This window comes from Falco peregrinus, chromosome Z, assembly GCF_023634155.1.
Source record: "Falco peregrinus isolate bFalPer1 chromosome Z, bFalPer1.pri, whole genome shotgun sequence".
NCBI classification, from domain to species: Eukaryota; Metazoa; Chordata; class Aves; order Falconiformes; family Falconidae; genus Falco; species Falco peregrinus.
The window spans coordinates 54,068,921-54,083,550 of NC_073739.1; the positions used below are offsets into that span (position 1 = coordinate 54,068,921).

The window sequence follows — 14,630 nt, forward strand, 5'->3', positions numbered from 1 at the left end:
AGAAAAGACATATCTGGCCCTTACACCAGGACAAAAATAACACATAAAAGGTTTATGGAAGCAAGAATGTGGCTATTGAGAACTGGTTACACAGACAGCAACCAACCCTTTTTTGGTGCTCACCCACCCAATTCAGACAGTGGCAAGCTCCTGCTTCCCCAGCCCATGGCACACCCACCACTGCATGTGAATCTGCTCTCTCACATGCCTGAAAGGTCCATATCAATACCTGACAAGGAACTGAAAAATGTGGCTTTTCAGGAGTTCTAAAGAAACAGGAAAGCTCTTTCTATGCCAGTTGTCTAGCCAATCCAGTTTGCAAGGGCCATGAGGTCTTGAGACAGGAGGCACGAAACTGCGATCCTGACAATGACTACGCTTTTCTTTTACACAAGCAGGTATTTTATAGCACCTTACAAAAGTTAGAAATCATTACAAAGCTTTCTGGAACTTCCACAGTAAAGATTTTTTTTTTTTTTTTGATGAAATGTAGAAGGGGAAGCAAGCCAACTAATGTTTTTTGCATAAATGTTGTAAAAAAATTTTGCAGCACTTTAATCAGCAAATTTCAAGGAACTTGAAAAGAAAGATGCTGGATTCATTTTATAGAGAAGACACAGTTTATTCACAGTGTCATAACTGATCCAAGAACATACATTCAATCTCTAGCCTCTGTAATACCACATAGCATCATCTCTTTAATTACAAAATATATGTATATGTATTTAGCTAATTAATAACGTCATAGCTGTTTTAAACCTTCATGGTGGATCACAAAAGCACCCTTATGCTACAACATCATTCTGAAACGAAGCATCAATAAACTCTAGAAGGCAACAGGAATCTTGCATTTTGCAAATACATCATTAGTTTTTATTTTTCCTTTACAATAGCAGAAAGAGCGCTGATATTCTGAAATATGCTAGGCAGTACCCAGTACAACCCACTACCTCTAGAGAAAGTATTGTCAATTAGAAATACATTCCAATTGTCACAGCTAAGCAGTTTCTTAGACTAAAGGGATTCTGAGTGATTTCATGGTACAAGAAAAGATAGTTAATGCAAAACAGAAAAATTGCCAATTGAGGTGACACATAGTAAATGAAAAGATTTCACAGTCCGTTCAAAAAAAAATAAGAATAATCATGCCAGGGCTACAGTGAAACAAAGATCTGTGTGTTTCAGCATATAAAGGACAGGGCTTCTCACAAAAAATTATCTGGGTCCATATACTCAGGTTTTTATTGCAAGCAGAACCCTGGAAACAGCAGTGCTCAGATTTAGATTGGATTTTGAGAGGGTTCTTTTTCCTGTGGCAGACAGTCAGAAATCCTGCTGATGGTCCAATTTAGAAGAAACTGATGATGTCATTTTGATAAAGCGCCCGCCTAGTTTCACATACCCAAGCGTTCAGACAAATTCAGGCTTTCTTCTTTCTGTGAAACATCCAAAAAGGTCAGGATCCCAAAGACTGAAGGGAAATAGACAAGAAATGAAAGTATGGTCTTTATCAGGTTCGCATTTTAACACCAAGCCATCTGAGTGTCTGTATGTATAGTCTGTTGTGTTCAGGAAACTACACGCATATTGCATAAAGTGAGGTTTCTTGATTTCTATAGGTATAAAATAATGGGATTGAAAATCACATCAACAGAGAAAATGCTGCTAGTAAAAGGACAGTACTTGTTTGTTTGTTTGTTCATTTGTTTGTTTTAAAACATTGTTACATTGATAGAATATTATTTTAACAGGAAGACCATAATATATTCATTCAAAACTAGGCTATTAAGCATATATATTTAAACTCTATTTTTTTTTTACACATAATGAAAGGAAATTGTATTTTACAAATAGGTACTTTTAATAGATCTTTTTAAAACCTTGTTTATAAATAACTGCCAAAATCTGTCCCTCTAAATATACAAAATACCTTTGCTGCACAGAAGGTATCGCTCTTAAAAGCCAAAAATACCTAAGTCAACAGCTGAGTCCACATCAAACCCTATTGAAAGCAGCAGTGACATAAAAATGTAAAAGCACTGCACAAATTTAAGTACAGCTTTTGTTTAATACTGTACATATTTGCATCTCTTTTAAAAATGTTTTATAAAAACTGCTATTATTGAACTTAACAATTATTAAACTTAACATCCTTTCCTGTCTGCAGAAAAAAAATGAGTCACTGAGATTATCTCTGTTCACTAAGATTCCCCTTCTGAATGTGAATCTTCTCTCATAATACAAAGGGCATTTTACCACTTATTTCAATGCAAGCAAGACTGAAAGTTTTGTTCAGCATATCACTGTGTAATCCCTCTTACCCTCATTTGTTTCCCCCTTAGTTTCATATTTCAAAACATTACAAAATCTTTAGTACATTAACTGGAGAAATCAGAAGTCAAGTACTTCAGTTTATGAGGTCGGTGTATGGATTAGTTCATTGTAAAAGTGAGTGTTCAATTAAACCAAAACCAATTGCAAATAATCCTGCATGCTTTTTTATCAACATCCCCCTCCATCTCTTGCTTCCTTTATAGCCCTTCCTGGTATTTCTTCTGGAATGAGCTTTTTAAGAAGGTGCGGTATCCTGGATCATCCACATATTCATTCTTAAAGCGGGAACTCAATACTCTCTGCCTCTTCTTCTCTCCCAAGATAGTATCTGCTCCACAAAATGTGTCTTCAAATCTCATGACAGAGGCTGTAGACTAAAACAGACGTTAATTATACATACAGCTTCATACAGGCCACCATATTCTGCCATATTTTAGGCAAGTTATATGGAAACACAGATCTATTTCACTAGATAGTATCAAGTTACCTACATTACTGATTATGCAATTAAAACTGTTTTCAGGAAAGTGTCTAAATATTAAATATATATATTGCATGCACATTTAAAATATAATTCTTAGTATTCCATATTTTGCATGTACTACTCATTTAATTCTCTAGGTCCATAGTATTCTTTAGAAACACATGACTAACACCAGTTGCTAGTTTTTATTTTATCCAGAGGTCACACTCTGATTCCAGGTGAAAAACAGCAACATGGAATTGATGCAATTGTTGGGCAGGTTTGATCCTAGCAGTACCAAATATTACCCACTACTCTGTGTTATTCAGAAAAGTTTTAAATGCAAGGTACTACAACATGGATCTCTGAAAAGAAACCTGCACACTGCCTCATTTGTGAAGAATCAGAGTCACAAGTTCAGTTGTTTGTCAGCAAACTTAAAACAGTTGTGAATCAACTGAAATAAAGCAGCAGGACAGCAAACAGCAAACCATTTCAAAAAAAGCAGTGGCAGAAATTTTTGGATGAACTTCCACTACTGGAGTCACGGTAAAATTCCCAGGATTAAGAAAAGCATCAGTTAGAAGGAATTGGTGTCATTTATTTCAAGAGATGGAAACACTGCCATAAGCTGTCTTTAACTGCACAGTCTTCAGCTTGAGGTTCACATGGAGATGTTGGACATAACTTGAGAACTAAGGTACACATTTATAGAATTTGAGGCAATAGTAGAAAATAATGGAAAGGTCTGAGCGCAGGCTGTGGTTTTATTTTATATAGTCAACCACATTTGATGTCTTTAACCTATACTTAACTACCCTATGAAGTTAATATGTGTCAAATAAGAAAAAAATAATTATTGACCTACAAAAATTCAAGTTTTAGAAGTAGTATTAACCCAACTATCTTTGCATTGTTAAACTTAGGGAAATGCAACACTTTACATTCTACAGTTTACATTACATCCTTACATACAATTACAGTTTACATTCTACGGAAGATGCAGTTAATTATAAATGCTTTTTATACATAGTCTTTAAAATAAGAATTGGTAATGGAATGTTTTTAAGAAAAAATCTCATTGAATATAACCAGATGGTTTATTTAATGTTTTCCAAGACAATTATCTTAACCCTAGATGGTCAGGACGCCAAAAAATGAGTGCACTTATCCCAAATACATTGACAAAAAAGCATCTTAGCCAAGAATATCTGATTATATTAATACCTTCCATTAAAAAGAGCTGCCCTAATCCTATTCTATTCCTTCAGTAAAACAGAGCACCCTGCTGGTTAACACCCTCTTGGCAGGCTAACAGCCCCACATTTCTCTGTCTCTCTTTCCCAGCTTTACCACCTCTTTCATACATGACATCAATCCTGTCCTTTGGCACACTGCTAGCTTCTGAAAAATACAGTATCCATGTTGGGGTTGGCTGCTGAGAACTGGATGAAAGCAAATGATGATAATAACAATGATGGCAGCTTCATGTGGCAAAAAGCATAGAAAAGAAGTTGGACTGAAACCTTCTTCAACTACCTCACCGTGTAATGCTGTCAGTCTACCAAACTCATATAAGCTGAGGTACCTGAAGAATCTTTACACATCATTCCCCTACAACTTGCACCCATCTTTGAAGAATCAGCTAATTAATGTCACATAATGGATGTGTGAACAGGTATTGTGTATGAGCCCACCTCCCTGCAGTAATGAAAAACATACTGTATACTGTGCTCCCTTTCAAAGCTTCACTGAAAGATTCTTCAAGAGGAAATTTTTTATTCACAACAGTGAAATATTCCTTGTTCTCAATTATGACAAGATATTTGCATTTTCACACTTTGGTTTTACATGTTAGGAAAGCTAACATTTGTCTTGCAATGCAGTTTTAAACGAACAGCTCTAAAATGGAACATGGACATGAGAACAACATAGTGCTCTTCTAAGAAGACTTAGTAATGGAATGAATTGCACAATATTTAGCATTAATGACAAACACAGATAACAGCAATCATCTTGTCTCCTCCCACAATTGCATGGTAGAACTTTCCCTTTTCAAGATTTAAGTGTTACATTCTTTATGAACCTCAACACTTTTCCACATGGCATACACATAAATGACTAGCTGGTTGGTGGGTATTTGAAACTGCAGGAAACAAAAAATACAGCAAAGATTTGGTTTTAAACCAAAGACCATTGAAATGCTGATAAGTCCTGCCAGTGACATTAATGAGTTCTGATTAGGCACTTTGTTTCTTAGAAAAAGTTAATTGCATTTTTATTAAATTTAATGCTTTAAAAATCACAAAGCTCTGAGCTTGGAAAGTTTTGTAAAAAGTATACACATGTTATAAGTATACTAAAATAACAGAATGTCTGTCAATTTAAATATTTACTAAGTTAACAATTCATAATTTGACAGATGATCAACCAAGCTGTCCCATCTAGGAGAGAAGAATTATGTTTGACAACAGCATTTGCCTGTACTGGAAGAACAACTAACCATTTTCACTAGCAAATAGATGCTTGCACTAATTTTTATGCTGATTTAGCCAGTTTCCAGGCTTCACAAAACATTTATCTGATTTTAACTGAAAATACAGAATAAAGCCAAGGATACTATTATTGGCACTTTGAGCATATCTATATTATAAAGTTATCATCAGAAAATACTTACATATCGTGCTTTTACTCTCTTAGGAAGCTCTTCATCTAGTGTATAGATCTCTTCTCTCTTCATTACTATTTCAGAACCATCTTCAAACTCAACCTAATTGAAAAAATAGGTATTTAAAAATAAAAGTGTATTTAACTCTTGCAGGATGTTTCTGGGAATGTCTCCAGACAAAAATATATGTACAAACACAGATGATTTATACACAAATATTTTGCTGTTCATTTAAGGAAATGAAAGTAGGATAAAACACAAAAAAATTATATTTCTTCAGAAATGCAACACATAAGAAGTTGAAAATAATATTTAACCAAAAAGACTTCAAAATCTACACTGACACATATAAAATAAAGTAAAATTTATTAGATTAGGAATGCTGAGCAGTAACAACACTGACAACATCATTTTGTAGGAATGACAAATTAAAATGTCTTTTATTTGCCTCTCATTTTTTTACTTGCTTCTAATAAATAAAGAATTAATTTTAACATCCTGTGATTCAAGGTTGAGGAAGACCCTGTCAAAAGAAAGAAAGTATGAGTGACAACTAAGGAAATACCAGTTAACAGAATTTTATTGAATCTGATGGAATTTCTTTAAAATGCTCTGTTCAGAAGATGAAAAGCTTTATCATGCTTAGGTTTAGATTTAATCCAACATGAACCCCGTTAGCAGAAAATGAGAAAGGAAATGTAACTAGGTGTAGGGAATGTTAAAATGCTGAGACTTGGAAGCATTTAAGCTTTTTCAGTAGGTGCTGATTTATTATTTTTAATACTCCATTTAACAATTCCGAATTTCAGCTATTATCTATGACTGCAGTTTTAGTTCCCAAAGAAACTGCACTTTAAAGTTTGGGATAAAGTTAAAAGAAGTCCCATTCTACATTCTTAGGTGAATTAATGAGACTATATGAATGACAACAAACCTAGGCTGGAAGAATCAGCCCAAATAAAAACATAGGAAAACACTAATTTACCAAAAGTATTTTTATAGATAAAACTGAAAAATCATATATTTGAACTTGTAAATAGATAGGGTTTTGTAGGTTCAAATGAAAACCTTGTCACGATGGAGTATGTCAGATTCATTGTGCACAGCTGAAAAATCCAATACACTGTATCCAGTCTCAAAAGCCAGGGTACAGATCTATGAACATCTTCAAAAGCAATTTTTTTACAGCATTTAACAAGGATGCATAAATCTGGAACACACTTAAAATCCACAGAGCACAGATAAATAACGAAGTCACAAAAGTCATCCTTGCTCCTTTCTGTTCCTGTAACTATAACCCTATAAACTTAGTCTGTTAGTCAAATGTCAGAGAAACTTAAAGATCAGTTTGACTTAAGATTATTTAATAAAATGATGGCAATTTTAGGTATTTTTCACCAAGATGCAGGAGCAGCCTCTCTGCTATTCCTGCTTCTTACTGCACAATACATTTGATACTATACTTTTGCATAATACAGTTGGTAATGTTTTTTGCATCACTGGTGAAAGAACTGGGCAGGAAATGTACTCTGCCAGCTCCACACAATCAGAAAACGAACTCCTGAATGGGCAATGTTTTTACTGGTAGTGTGCAGGAGGAAGCAACTGCTTCATCTGGTAGACTCTGGTAGGCTTGCAGTACAAAATAATTGAATGTTTACTATGAAGAGTAACTGCAAGTTCTTCCGCTGTAATTCAGCATACTGTACTGGAAATAAATTTGCCTACCATTAAAGAAAAACACAGCAAGAGCTCCTCTAAGACTTTCAGTACTATCATGATTCATGCAAAATATAAACCCACCATCTCTAATAGCTCCAATTTAATTCAGACTGCAGATACTATATTTCAAATAATCAATTTTATCCAACAAGGTATTTTATTTGGACTTCTGCTGCTGTGTCTGCGTAGTATGTTGTTCCCTCCGTAAGATTTTCTTTTATCAGGACATCATAAATTAAAGGGTCAGCTGGAATTGTTAGAAAGTAATTAAGAGAGAATGAATAATTTCAGAATCTTAAGTGCAACTCAAAATAGTGAATGCCAATATCAAAAATGATCAAAAAATCAAAAGCAGATCACATTAACAATTCCACTTGAATACCTGCTTCATTTGGCATGTATTACTTTGCTCTGGGATTGTGTAGGATGCTTGGATGACAAAATGGATGATACAGATTCTGGTGCATTGTGTCACATATAGATCCTGCATGCACAAGTACTGTCACATTTGGTACAAATGTCTCATGAACATGAGGACAACTCACAGATCTATCCAAGTAGAACAGATTTCCCTTATTAGATCAAAACACTAGTTCCAGAGAGTCCTTTGCAGTCTATCATTTTGTCATACTATCTAAGAGATCATACAAAAGACTTGGTAAGAGAATCTCAAAGGTGCAAAAGAGATCTCACAATCCAGACGAAGAATGGAGTATGTGTATTTATGGGTCCTAGGAGCTTTCAGACAGGCTGTGTAGAAAGACCAGAGGAAGAACTACTAATGTGTCTTGAAGTTAACCTTGCACCTTCCATGTCATAGACTGTAACCTGTGGCCATGTTGTGGCAGCCTCCTGTCCCTCCCTACAGATTGAAATACTTGTCTCCAAAGTCCTATGTAGTGCAATCTGGACTCCCTCTAATCTTTAATCTTTGGTATTTCACCATGATAGGGGTTGTTACAAGGGAGTTTACAGTAATCTCCTATGACTGCTATGCTCCAAGGAACTCAAAACCTCACTGAACCTGGGCTTGCTAATCCATTTTCCTTAAACTAAACTGGTTTCATCACGTTGTTCAAGAGGTCTAAAATAAGACCAAGAAGTTTGTTTTGACTATGTCAGACCCCTTCAGACATGAAAGATAACAACATTCATCTAATCTTCCTCACAGTATTCCTCAGAAGACCAGCAGTTCAGAAGATTAAATGATTTGAAGATTAATGTTACTATAGAACAATAATCTTTATATTTTATAAAGAACTTTTCACCTTCACAACATAATACAGCTGCTAAATATAAGGGAAGAGGTAAGATTTAGAGACTAGCTCAAGGGATCAGGCATTTGAGGACTTTAGCTCGATTTCAAGTCATTGGCAAAGTGAGAAGGTCAATGCAGCAAGTCATTTAGCCTCCCTGTGCCTTAATTTATCTACAGATATAATAGTAAATTTGCCATTTTTGTAGAGTAATGTGAAGCCCTCAGATGAAGAGAGTTACACAAGTGAAAATGATTATATATATATATAAATGAAATGTACCTAGATTCTCATTCTTTCAGAAGTGCTATTGTTATTGTGATTGTTTTATTGCAGTTTCTACCATTCAAACTGCTGACTGATTTTTCTCAAAGGCAAGCACATAAAAAAACAACTATTGTGTCTCTGAAATCAGAAGTCAGCCTTTTAGCCTTGCCTTCAGTCTTCAGTTCCCTTTTGACTTTGCTAAGGATAAAATGCTCCTTAGATTATGTTTTAATTAATTCAAAAGTGCCTCAGACAAATCAAAGTGGAGCTGTTTATGCTTTTCTTTTTACTATCCTCCCTTCCATCCTTTTATGAAACGCCTAAGGCTCATTGTAGTCACACACCAATACTTAACTTTGTATCATTAATTGTATAATTACCTGACAACAAATAAAAGTAAATAACCTGGAGAAAATAACAAATGTTATCTTTCAATCTTAATGTTCCACCAGTTCACCTGAGTTCTTATTAAATAAGCCATTTTCTTGATTTCATAGGAACAGGTGAAACTTCAACTCCCAAAGAGTGACAGCACTTGTTAATGGTTTAGTCAGATTTATTTATTAGTTTAAATCCATTAGCAGCTAAAATAAAAGTCTGAACTCCAGCCTTTTGCAGCTTCGAAGGTGAGGCTGGCCACTCCAATGCTACAGCCAAATAAGCAATTTGCAATAAAGACATATGAAAAATAGGCACACAGTAATAAATACAGATACTCACCTGATACATGTGAGCTGTGTTTGTTCCCAGATACTTTGCACTGTACAGTTTTCCATCAGGCCATTTGACTTGGACGACCTCTCCTTCTGCAGGTGGGCCCAGCCTTAGGCAATCTCTGCTCTATTTACAAAGAAAGATGGATTCCCATATCAGTGAGTAAGCCACTACACTGAAATTACCAGTAAGCTGCTTTTTACAGCTTGATAATTGGAGGAGATTTATTACCATGTGTGCTTCAAGTTTTATAATCCTGCTAATGGGCTAACAGAAGATACTGTTAGCCTTTATGAAAATGAAATACTGACCAAAGAAAGACTTTCTTTACAGCTTGATGCTGCATTGGCATGACAACATATGCATAAATCAGATAGCTACCAGCAAATGTGACACATTTCCCCTAAAATTAATTTCCATCACACATTGAAAATAAAGATCACTAATGGTTTACATATTCAAGTAACTCATGTTTTGTTAACCACAGCACATCTTTGCTGCATGCTGACTTTGCGGACTGAAACATACCCCAGTGGATCTCAAACTATAAATGGTGAGAATGCCAGTAAGTTCTTTGCTCAGCTTATGGAGAAACACTTAAAGAATCCAAATGCTTACAAAAAAGAATTAGGTAGATATTATTTATTTTTTCCAGAAGATATGAAGTGTTTTGTTTCCTGTATTTTGGCCAAATCTTGTGCCTGACTTGTTGAGTATGTCAGAGCAGCACAGTTTGCGCTAATTGCAACACACTCTTGTTATGATTTCTTTTGTCCCATACACTCAGTATGACCTAAATGAGTCATTTGCAGAGCACACTGGCCACACGCCTGTAACAGCTGTCCACATATGGAAAGACACAAAGGACTAGAAGAGGATTGTGTCAGGTCTGCACTCACCAGTTCCTAGGAAGCTCTCTCTGCCGAACACACACACACTAACAAAGGCATCTATACTTTGTACCAACTGCATCACAAGACTCGTCACGTAAATTAGCAGTAATTTAGTGGTATTCTTCTAGGTGTGAGAGGACTTACCCAGTGACCATGTTACCGGAGCTCACAGCTAAGAAAGAGGCCTAGACTGACAAAACAGAAAGAGGCCTAGACAGAGAAAAAACAAAGCCAAGGACCTGGTGACAAGGTCCTGCAAGACCTGGTATGATCTTAGGTTGCTGCACTACCATTACCATTTTCAAAGTCTCAAATTTACACAGAATAATTTACAAAAATACTGTAATTTTGAGTTCAACATTTCACTTCCAACAGGGGGCAACAATCAAACAATCATCATGACAAAGAACTCAAAAAGTGGGAGCAAAAATGCACCACACTGATCCTTACTGGGACATTATCTTGTTATAATATCATGCTAGCCAAATCCAGGCTTTACAAACTGTTTTTAATCATGTGTATCTTAATCCATGAATTTGATTCAACACATGAAAAAAGATGTGAAAAGCTGGATTTTCACAGAAAAACACCTTCCTGCATGACAACACTGTCTGTCATCCCTCAAGTACTGGGCCAAGGGGACAGCTCTAAAATATGCTCTGCATGTTTGCCTGGCAAAGGTTGCTGTGAAAGACACAGAAAGACGCAACTTTTCAACTTCACCATGTATTTGAGGTAGTAGGTGGCATTACTGTATTACCCTTCCCAGTGTTTCCAGAAGAGGCAAGGGGAAAGGTGAAAGGGGAGAGGGGAAATGGGAAATAGATGGCTGCTGCCGATTTTCCAGCAGTGGAATATTTATGACTTCTCAGGGGACAGGGAATGCTAAATACTATCATAATTCTGATTATAAATTAAATGAGACTACATTTTTAATGCTCTTTCCTCAGTGATGACTGTCAAGATGGTTATTGTCATCGTCATACTTCTTCCTCTATCTATTTACTGCTAAAGTGCAAAAAGGAGTCTTGGCTAAGTGTCTTAAACAAAACTTTTAAAATGCATCATGGAAGATAGCAAATCTCCTGAAAACAAACAATCTAGCAACAATGTAAAGCCAAACATTAATTTTCCAAGAACAAAAGCCCAGCATGAATTGCTCTCTTTGCACCTTGCAGAAGCAAAAAAATCTCACAGCTTCTCTATGATAGCTAATTGAATTGCTCATATGGAAAATTAGAGTTCTCTTGCAAATAACTAGACAAATAACAATCCCATTCTTCATGTATCACCACAGTGTCTTAGTCTACAGAACAATGTTTGGGAAACCTGTACTAAAAAGTTTTTGCTAGTTTCCATCAGAGCTCCTACCTTTTATTCTCATGTCACATAACCATTTTAGAGATTCCTTTTTTTACTGCAAAAATAATTATCACTATTTTTTTCTGGGGAATGATTAGACCCATTTCTTAGACTAACAAAATTGCAAAAATGCATCCTCACTTCTATGGCATATAATGAAAAGTCAGAGATCAAGACATGGCAATCCCTCAACATTCCCATACAACAGCTGTAAATAACATACACTGTGGCCTCAATCTACATTCAGCTTGTAAACCATGTACATTTCCCATACAATCACACAGTATATTTTCTTCTTCACAAAAATGGACAAAATCGTGCCTATCTGCACTAAAAAGCCTGTTCACGCAAGTGTCCAGTTTCATATTCGAGTTGTTTCACAGCTCAGAGCCACAGCTCCAAGCACCATCAGTTACAGAAGTTTGCTCAAGGACATTATCAGTTAGGTTTCAGTATCTCCAAGGATAAACATTTCACCACCTCCCGGGGTAATTAATCCAGCATTCAAAAACCCTCACAGTGAAAAAGTCTTTTCTAAAGTGAAGAAAATTACCATGTTAAAGAATTTCCTTTATTTCAGTTGGCACCTGTTGTCTTTCATCCTTGTCACTCTGCACCACTGAGAACTGCATGGCTCTATCTTCTTTACTTTCTCCACCAGTTATTAGTACACTTGGATTAGATCTCCCTGAGTCTACTATTTTCTAGGTTGAACAGTCCAAGCTCTGTCAGCCTCCCTTCCTATGACAGTCCCTCCATCACTTTCATATCCCTTCACTGTATTTGCTCCTTACATATGTCCACGTCCTTCTTGTACAGGTGAGCCCATAACCAGACACAGCACTCCAGATATGGTTTCACCAGTGCTAGCTTTACAGACATTCAAAAAGGTTTTTTATGAGCAAAACCCCGTAAAAATAATATTAAAACTTTTTTTGTTTTTTGTTTATTACAGGTGCTATTTTCTGGTTTTAACAATATACATTTTGGGGTTGCATTGAATATGCATTGAACTAAAATAGTAAGCAATCCATTCACAATAGATGTTGGAAAAATATGTTGAAATTCTGGGTTTGTCCTATGCTGTCACTAAGGAATTCTTGTGTACAGTACTACAGGTAAAGTAGACTTTTTTTGCTATTTTTCTTTTATAATATTCCTTTGGGTTTACCACAGAGGTTGAGCATTACTTTGGTTCATTAAGGCTGGACAACGCATTTGCAAGTAACAAATTCAGTTACAGTGGCAGGGTTGAGACAGACTAGGAATAAATGTGAAGCCACACTAAGAATAAAAGGGAAGTCTGCACCTGAAGCATGCATTTGAATCCAGGAACTCTGAAATGTTGCAAGATGCCCATAATCTGAATATAGTCACTGACACCTGAAGAAAATACCTTAATTTTTTTTTTTTTTTTTTTTTAAATATACATTCAAATGCTTTCCTAAACTAAGCTTAAAAATTATAGATATTCTGGTCTAAGATGAACTTACAAACTTTTGAGACTATTCTCCGAAACTGTCAGAAACAGATGTTCCTTGGATTCCTACAATTTTATTTTGACAATGTTTCACCTGGTAATTATGGTATTAAACTCAGCTATTTCAAATTCAACAATTATTTTCAAAATGATAATAATATAAGAGCATTTGACTTCTAGGCTTGATCCAAAGGAGCCACAATGTAAAACAAATAATGCTAATGAATTCAGAGGAAACTGAAAACTCTGCAGTACAATTCTTGAAGTCAACAGAGCAAAATTGGCTCATACCTTGAGGCACTCGCTAAAAGGATACTGTAGTCCTTTCATGTCAAGATGGTAGTGGGAAAGGATGAAATTATTCTGTGACTACAAATATCAGCCAATGTTAATTTACAGGGCCTCTAGTCTGACAGAAAGCTAGATAGGGAGGAAATCTTAGAAAGGAAAATATTGGCATGGCCAAGGTAGAATATGTGAGTATTTAATGAAAAAGTTTTACGTTTCAGGGATTTTTACCCAGTGAGGAAGGCAGCAGTTGAACAAAAAAGACCTAGAGACTGAAATACATTATTTAATAACACTTTGAAAAAAGTATTTTCAAGTTCAATACATGAAAAGCAAAAAGCTCTCAAAAACATTTCTGAATACTCTGAACACACAAAACCGCCACCACTTCACTCCTTTTGAATCTAGCAGCAGGGAAAATTTTTCATTAGCTTGTACAATGTTCTGCCTTTCAACAGTCAGCTTATAGCTCAATGTTTCACCTTTCAGGAGCTTAAATGGAATAATATCTTTCCAAATCTGATTCAGTCTTTGGTGAATGTGTAATATGATTGCTGAAGAAGCGATCAATTAACTCCTTTAACTTACTGTAATGGTCATAAAGATTAATATTGTCTTTAATATCATAGCAATAACACTGGTCATTGTATCTCAATAATTTGTCTGAAATAAGGAATATGTGGCTCCTACAGCATCTTTTAGAGGCGCTATAAACCCAATAGTAGTCAAATATTTAAAACAGTTGCTAGAAAACAATCATATTTGAATACAAAAATGTCAATACTTGTCTATTCAAATCAGCAACTTCATCAGATCACCTGGCTCTTGTTAACTGTTTTGATGATGTGATCCTACCCTGACTCAAGAGAGGATAGAGGAGTTGAGATGATGATGAAGGTCCCTGATACAATCCCACACTTGCTAACTTAGACCAATATGTTCTGCTTTAAAAGTTGCTTTTGCCTCCCACTCATACATTTGCATGAGCATTCGGTGGAACTCCTCATATTAGGATGAAGAAAATCAACCTTCATTTTGATCAGATCAGAATATTTCCTGTGGGAGATTACTAAACTCAGCTCCCACAGCTGTGCTTGTACAGTGGTCTTAATAGGGAAGAGGAGGCAAATTGTGAGGTAAAAACCATTTGGCATCCTTAAGTAACAATCTGAAGAACCTCCTC

At 35.7% G+C, this 14,630-nt stretch overlaps 1 protein-coding gene across 2 annotated transcripts in view; it reads right to left on the reverse strand.

The window, feature by feature from the left end:
* Positions 1–607: 607 nt before the first annotated feature.
* Positions 608–14,630, reverse strand: part of KDM4C (lysine demethylase 4C) — a 304,693-nt gene continuing 290,670 nt past the window's right edge. For both annotated transcript variants that reach the window (XM_055790391.1, XM_055790390.1), the window contains 3 exons: positions 9,431–9,550; positions 5,475–5,567; positions 608–2,708 (listed from right to left, as the gene is read on the reverse strand). In XM_055790391.1, the coding sequence (XP_055646366.1) occupies positions 2,532–2,708; positions 5,475–5,567; positions 9,431–9,550 (390 nt within the window). In that variant the 3' untranslated portion in view covers positions 608–2,531. The remainder of the gene's footprint in view (positions 2,709–5,474; positions 5,568–9,430; positions 9,551–14,630) is intronic.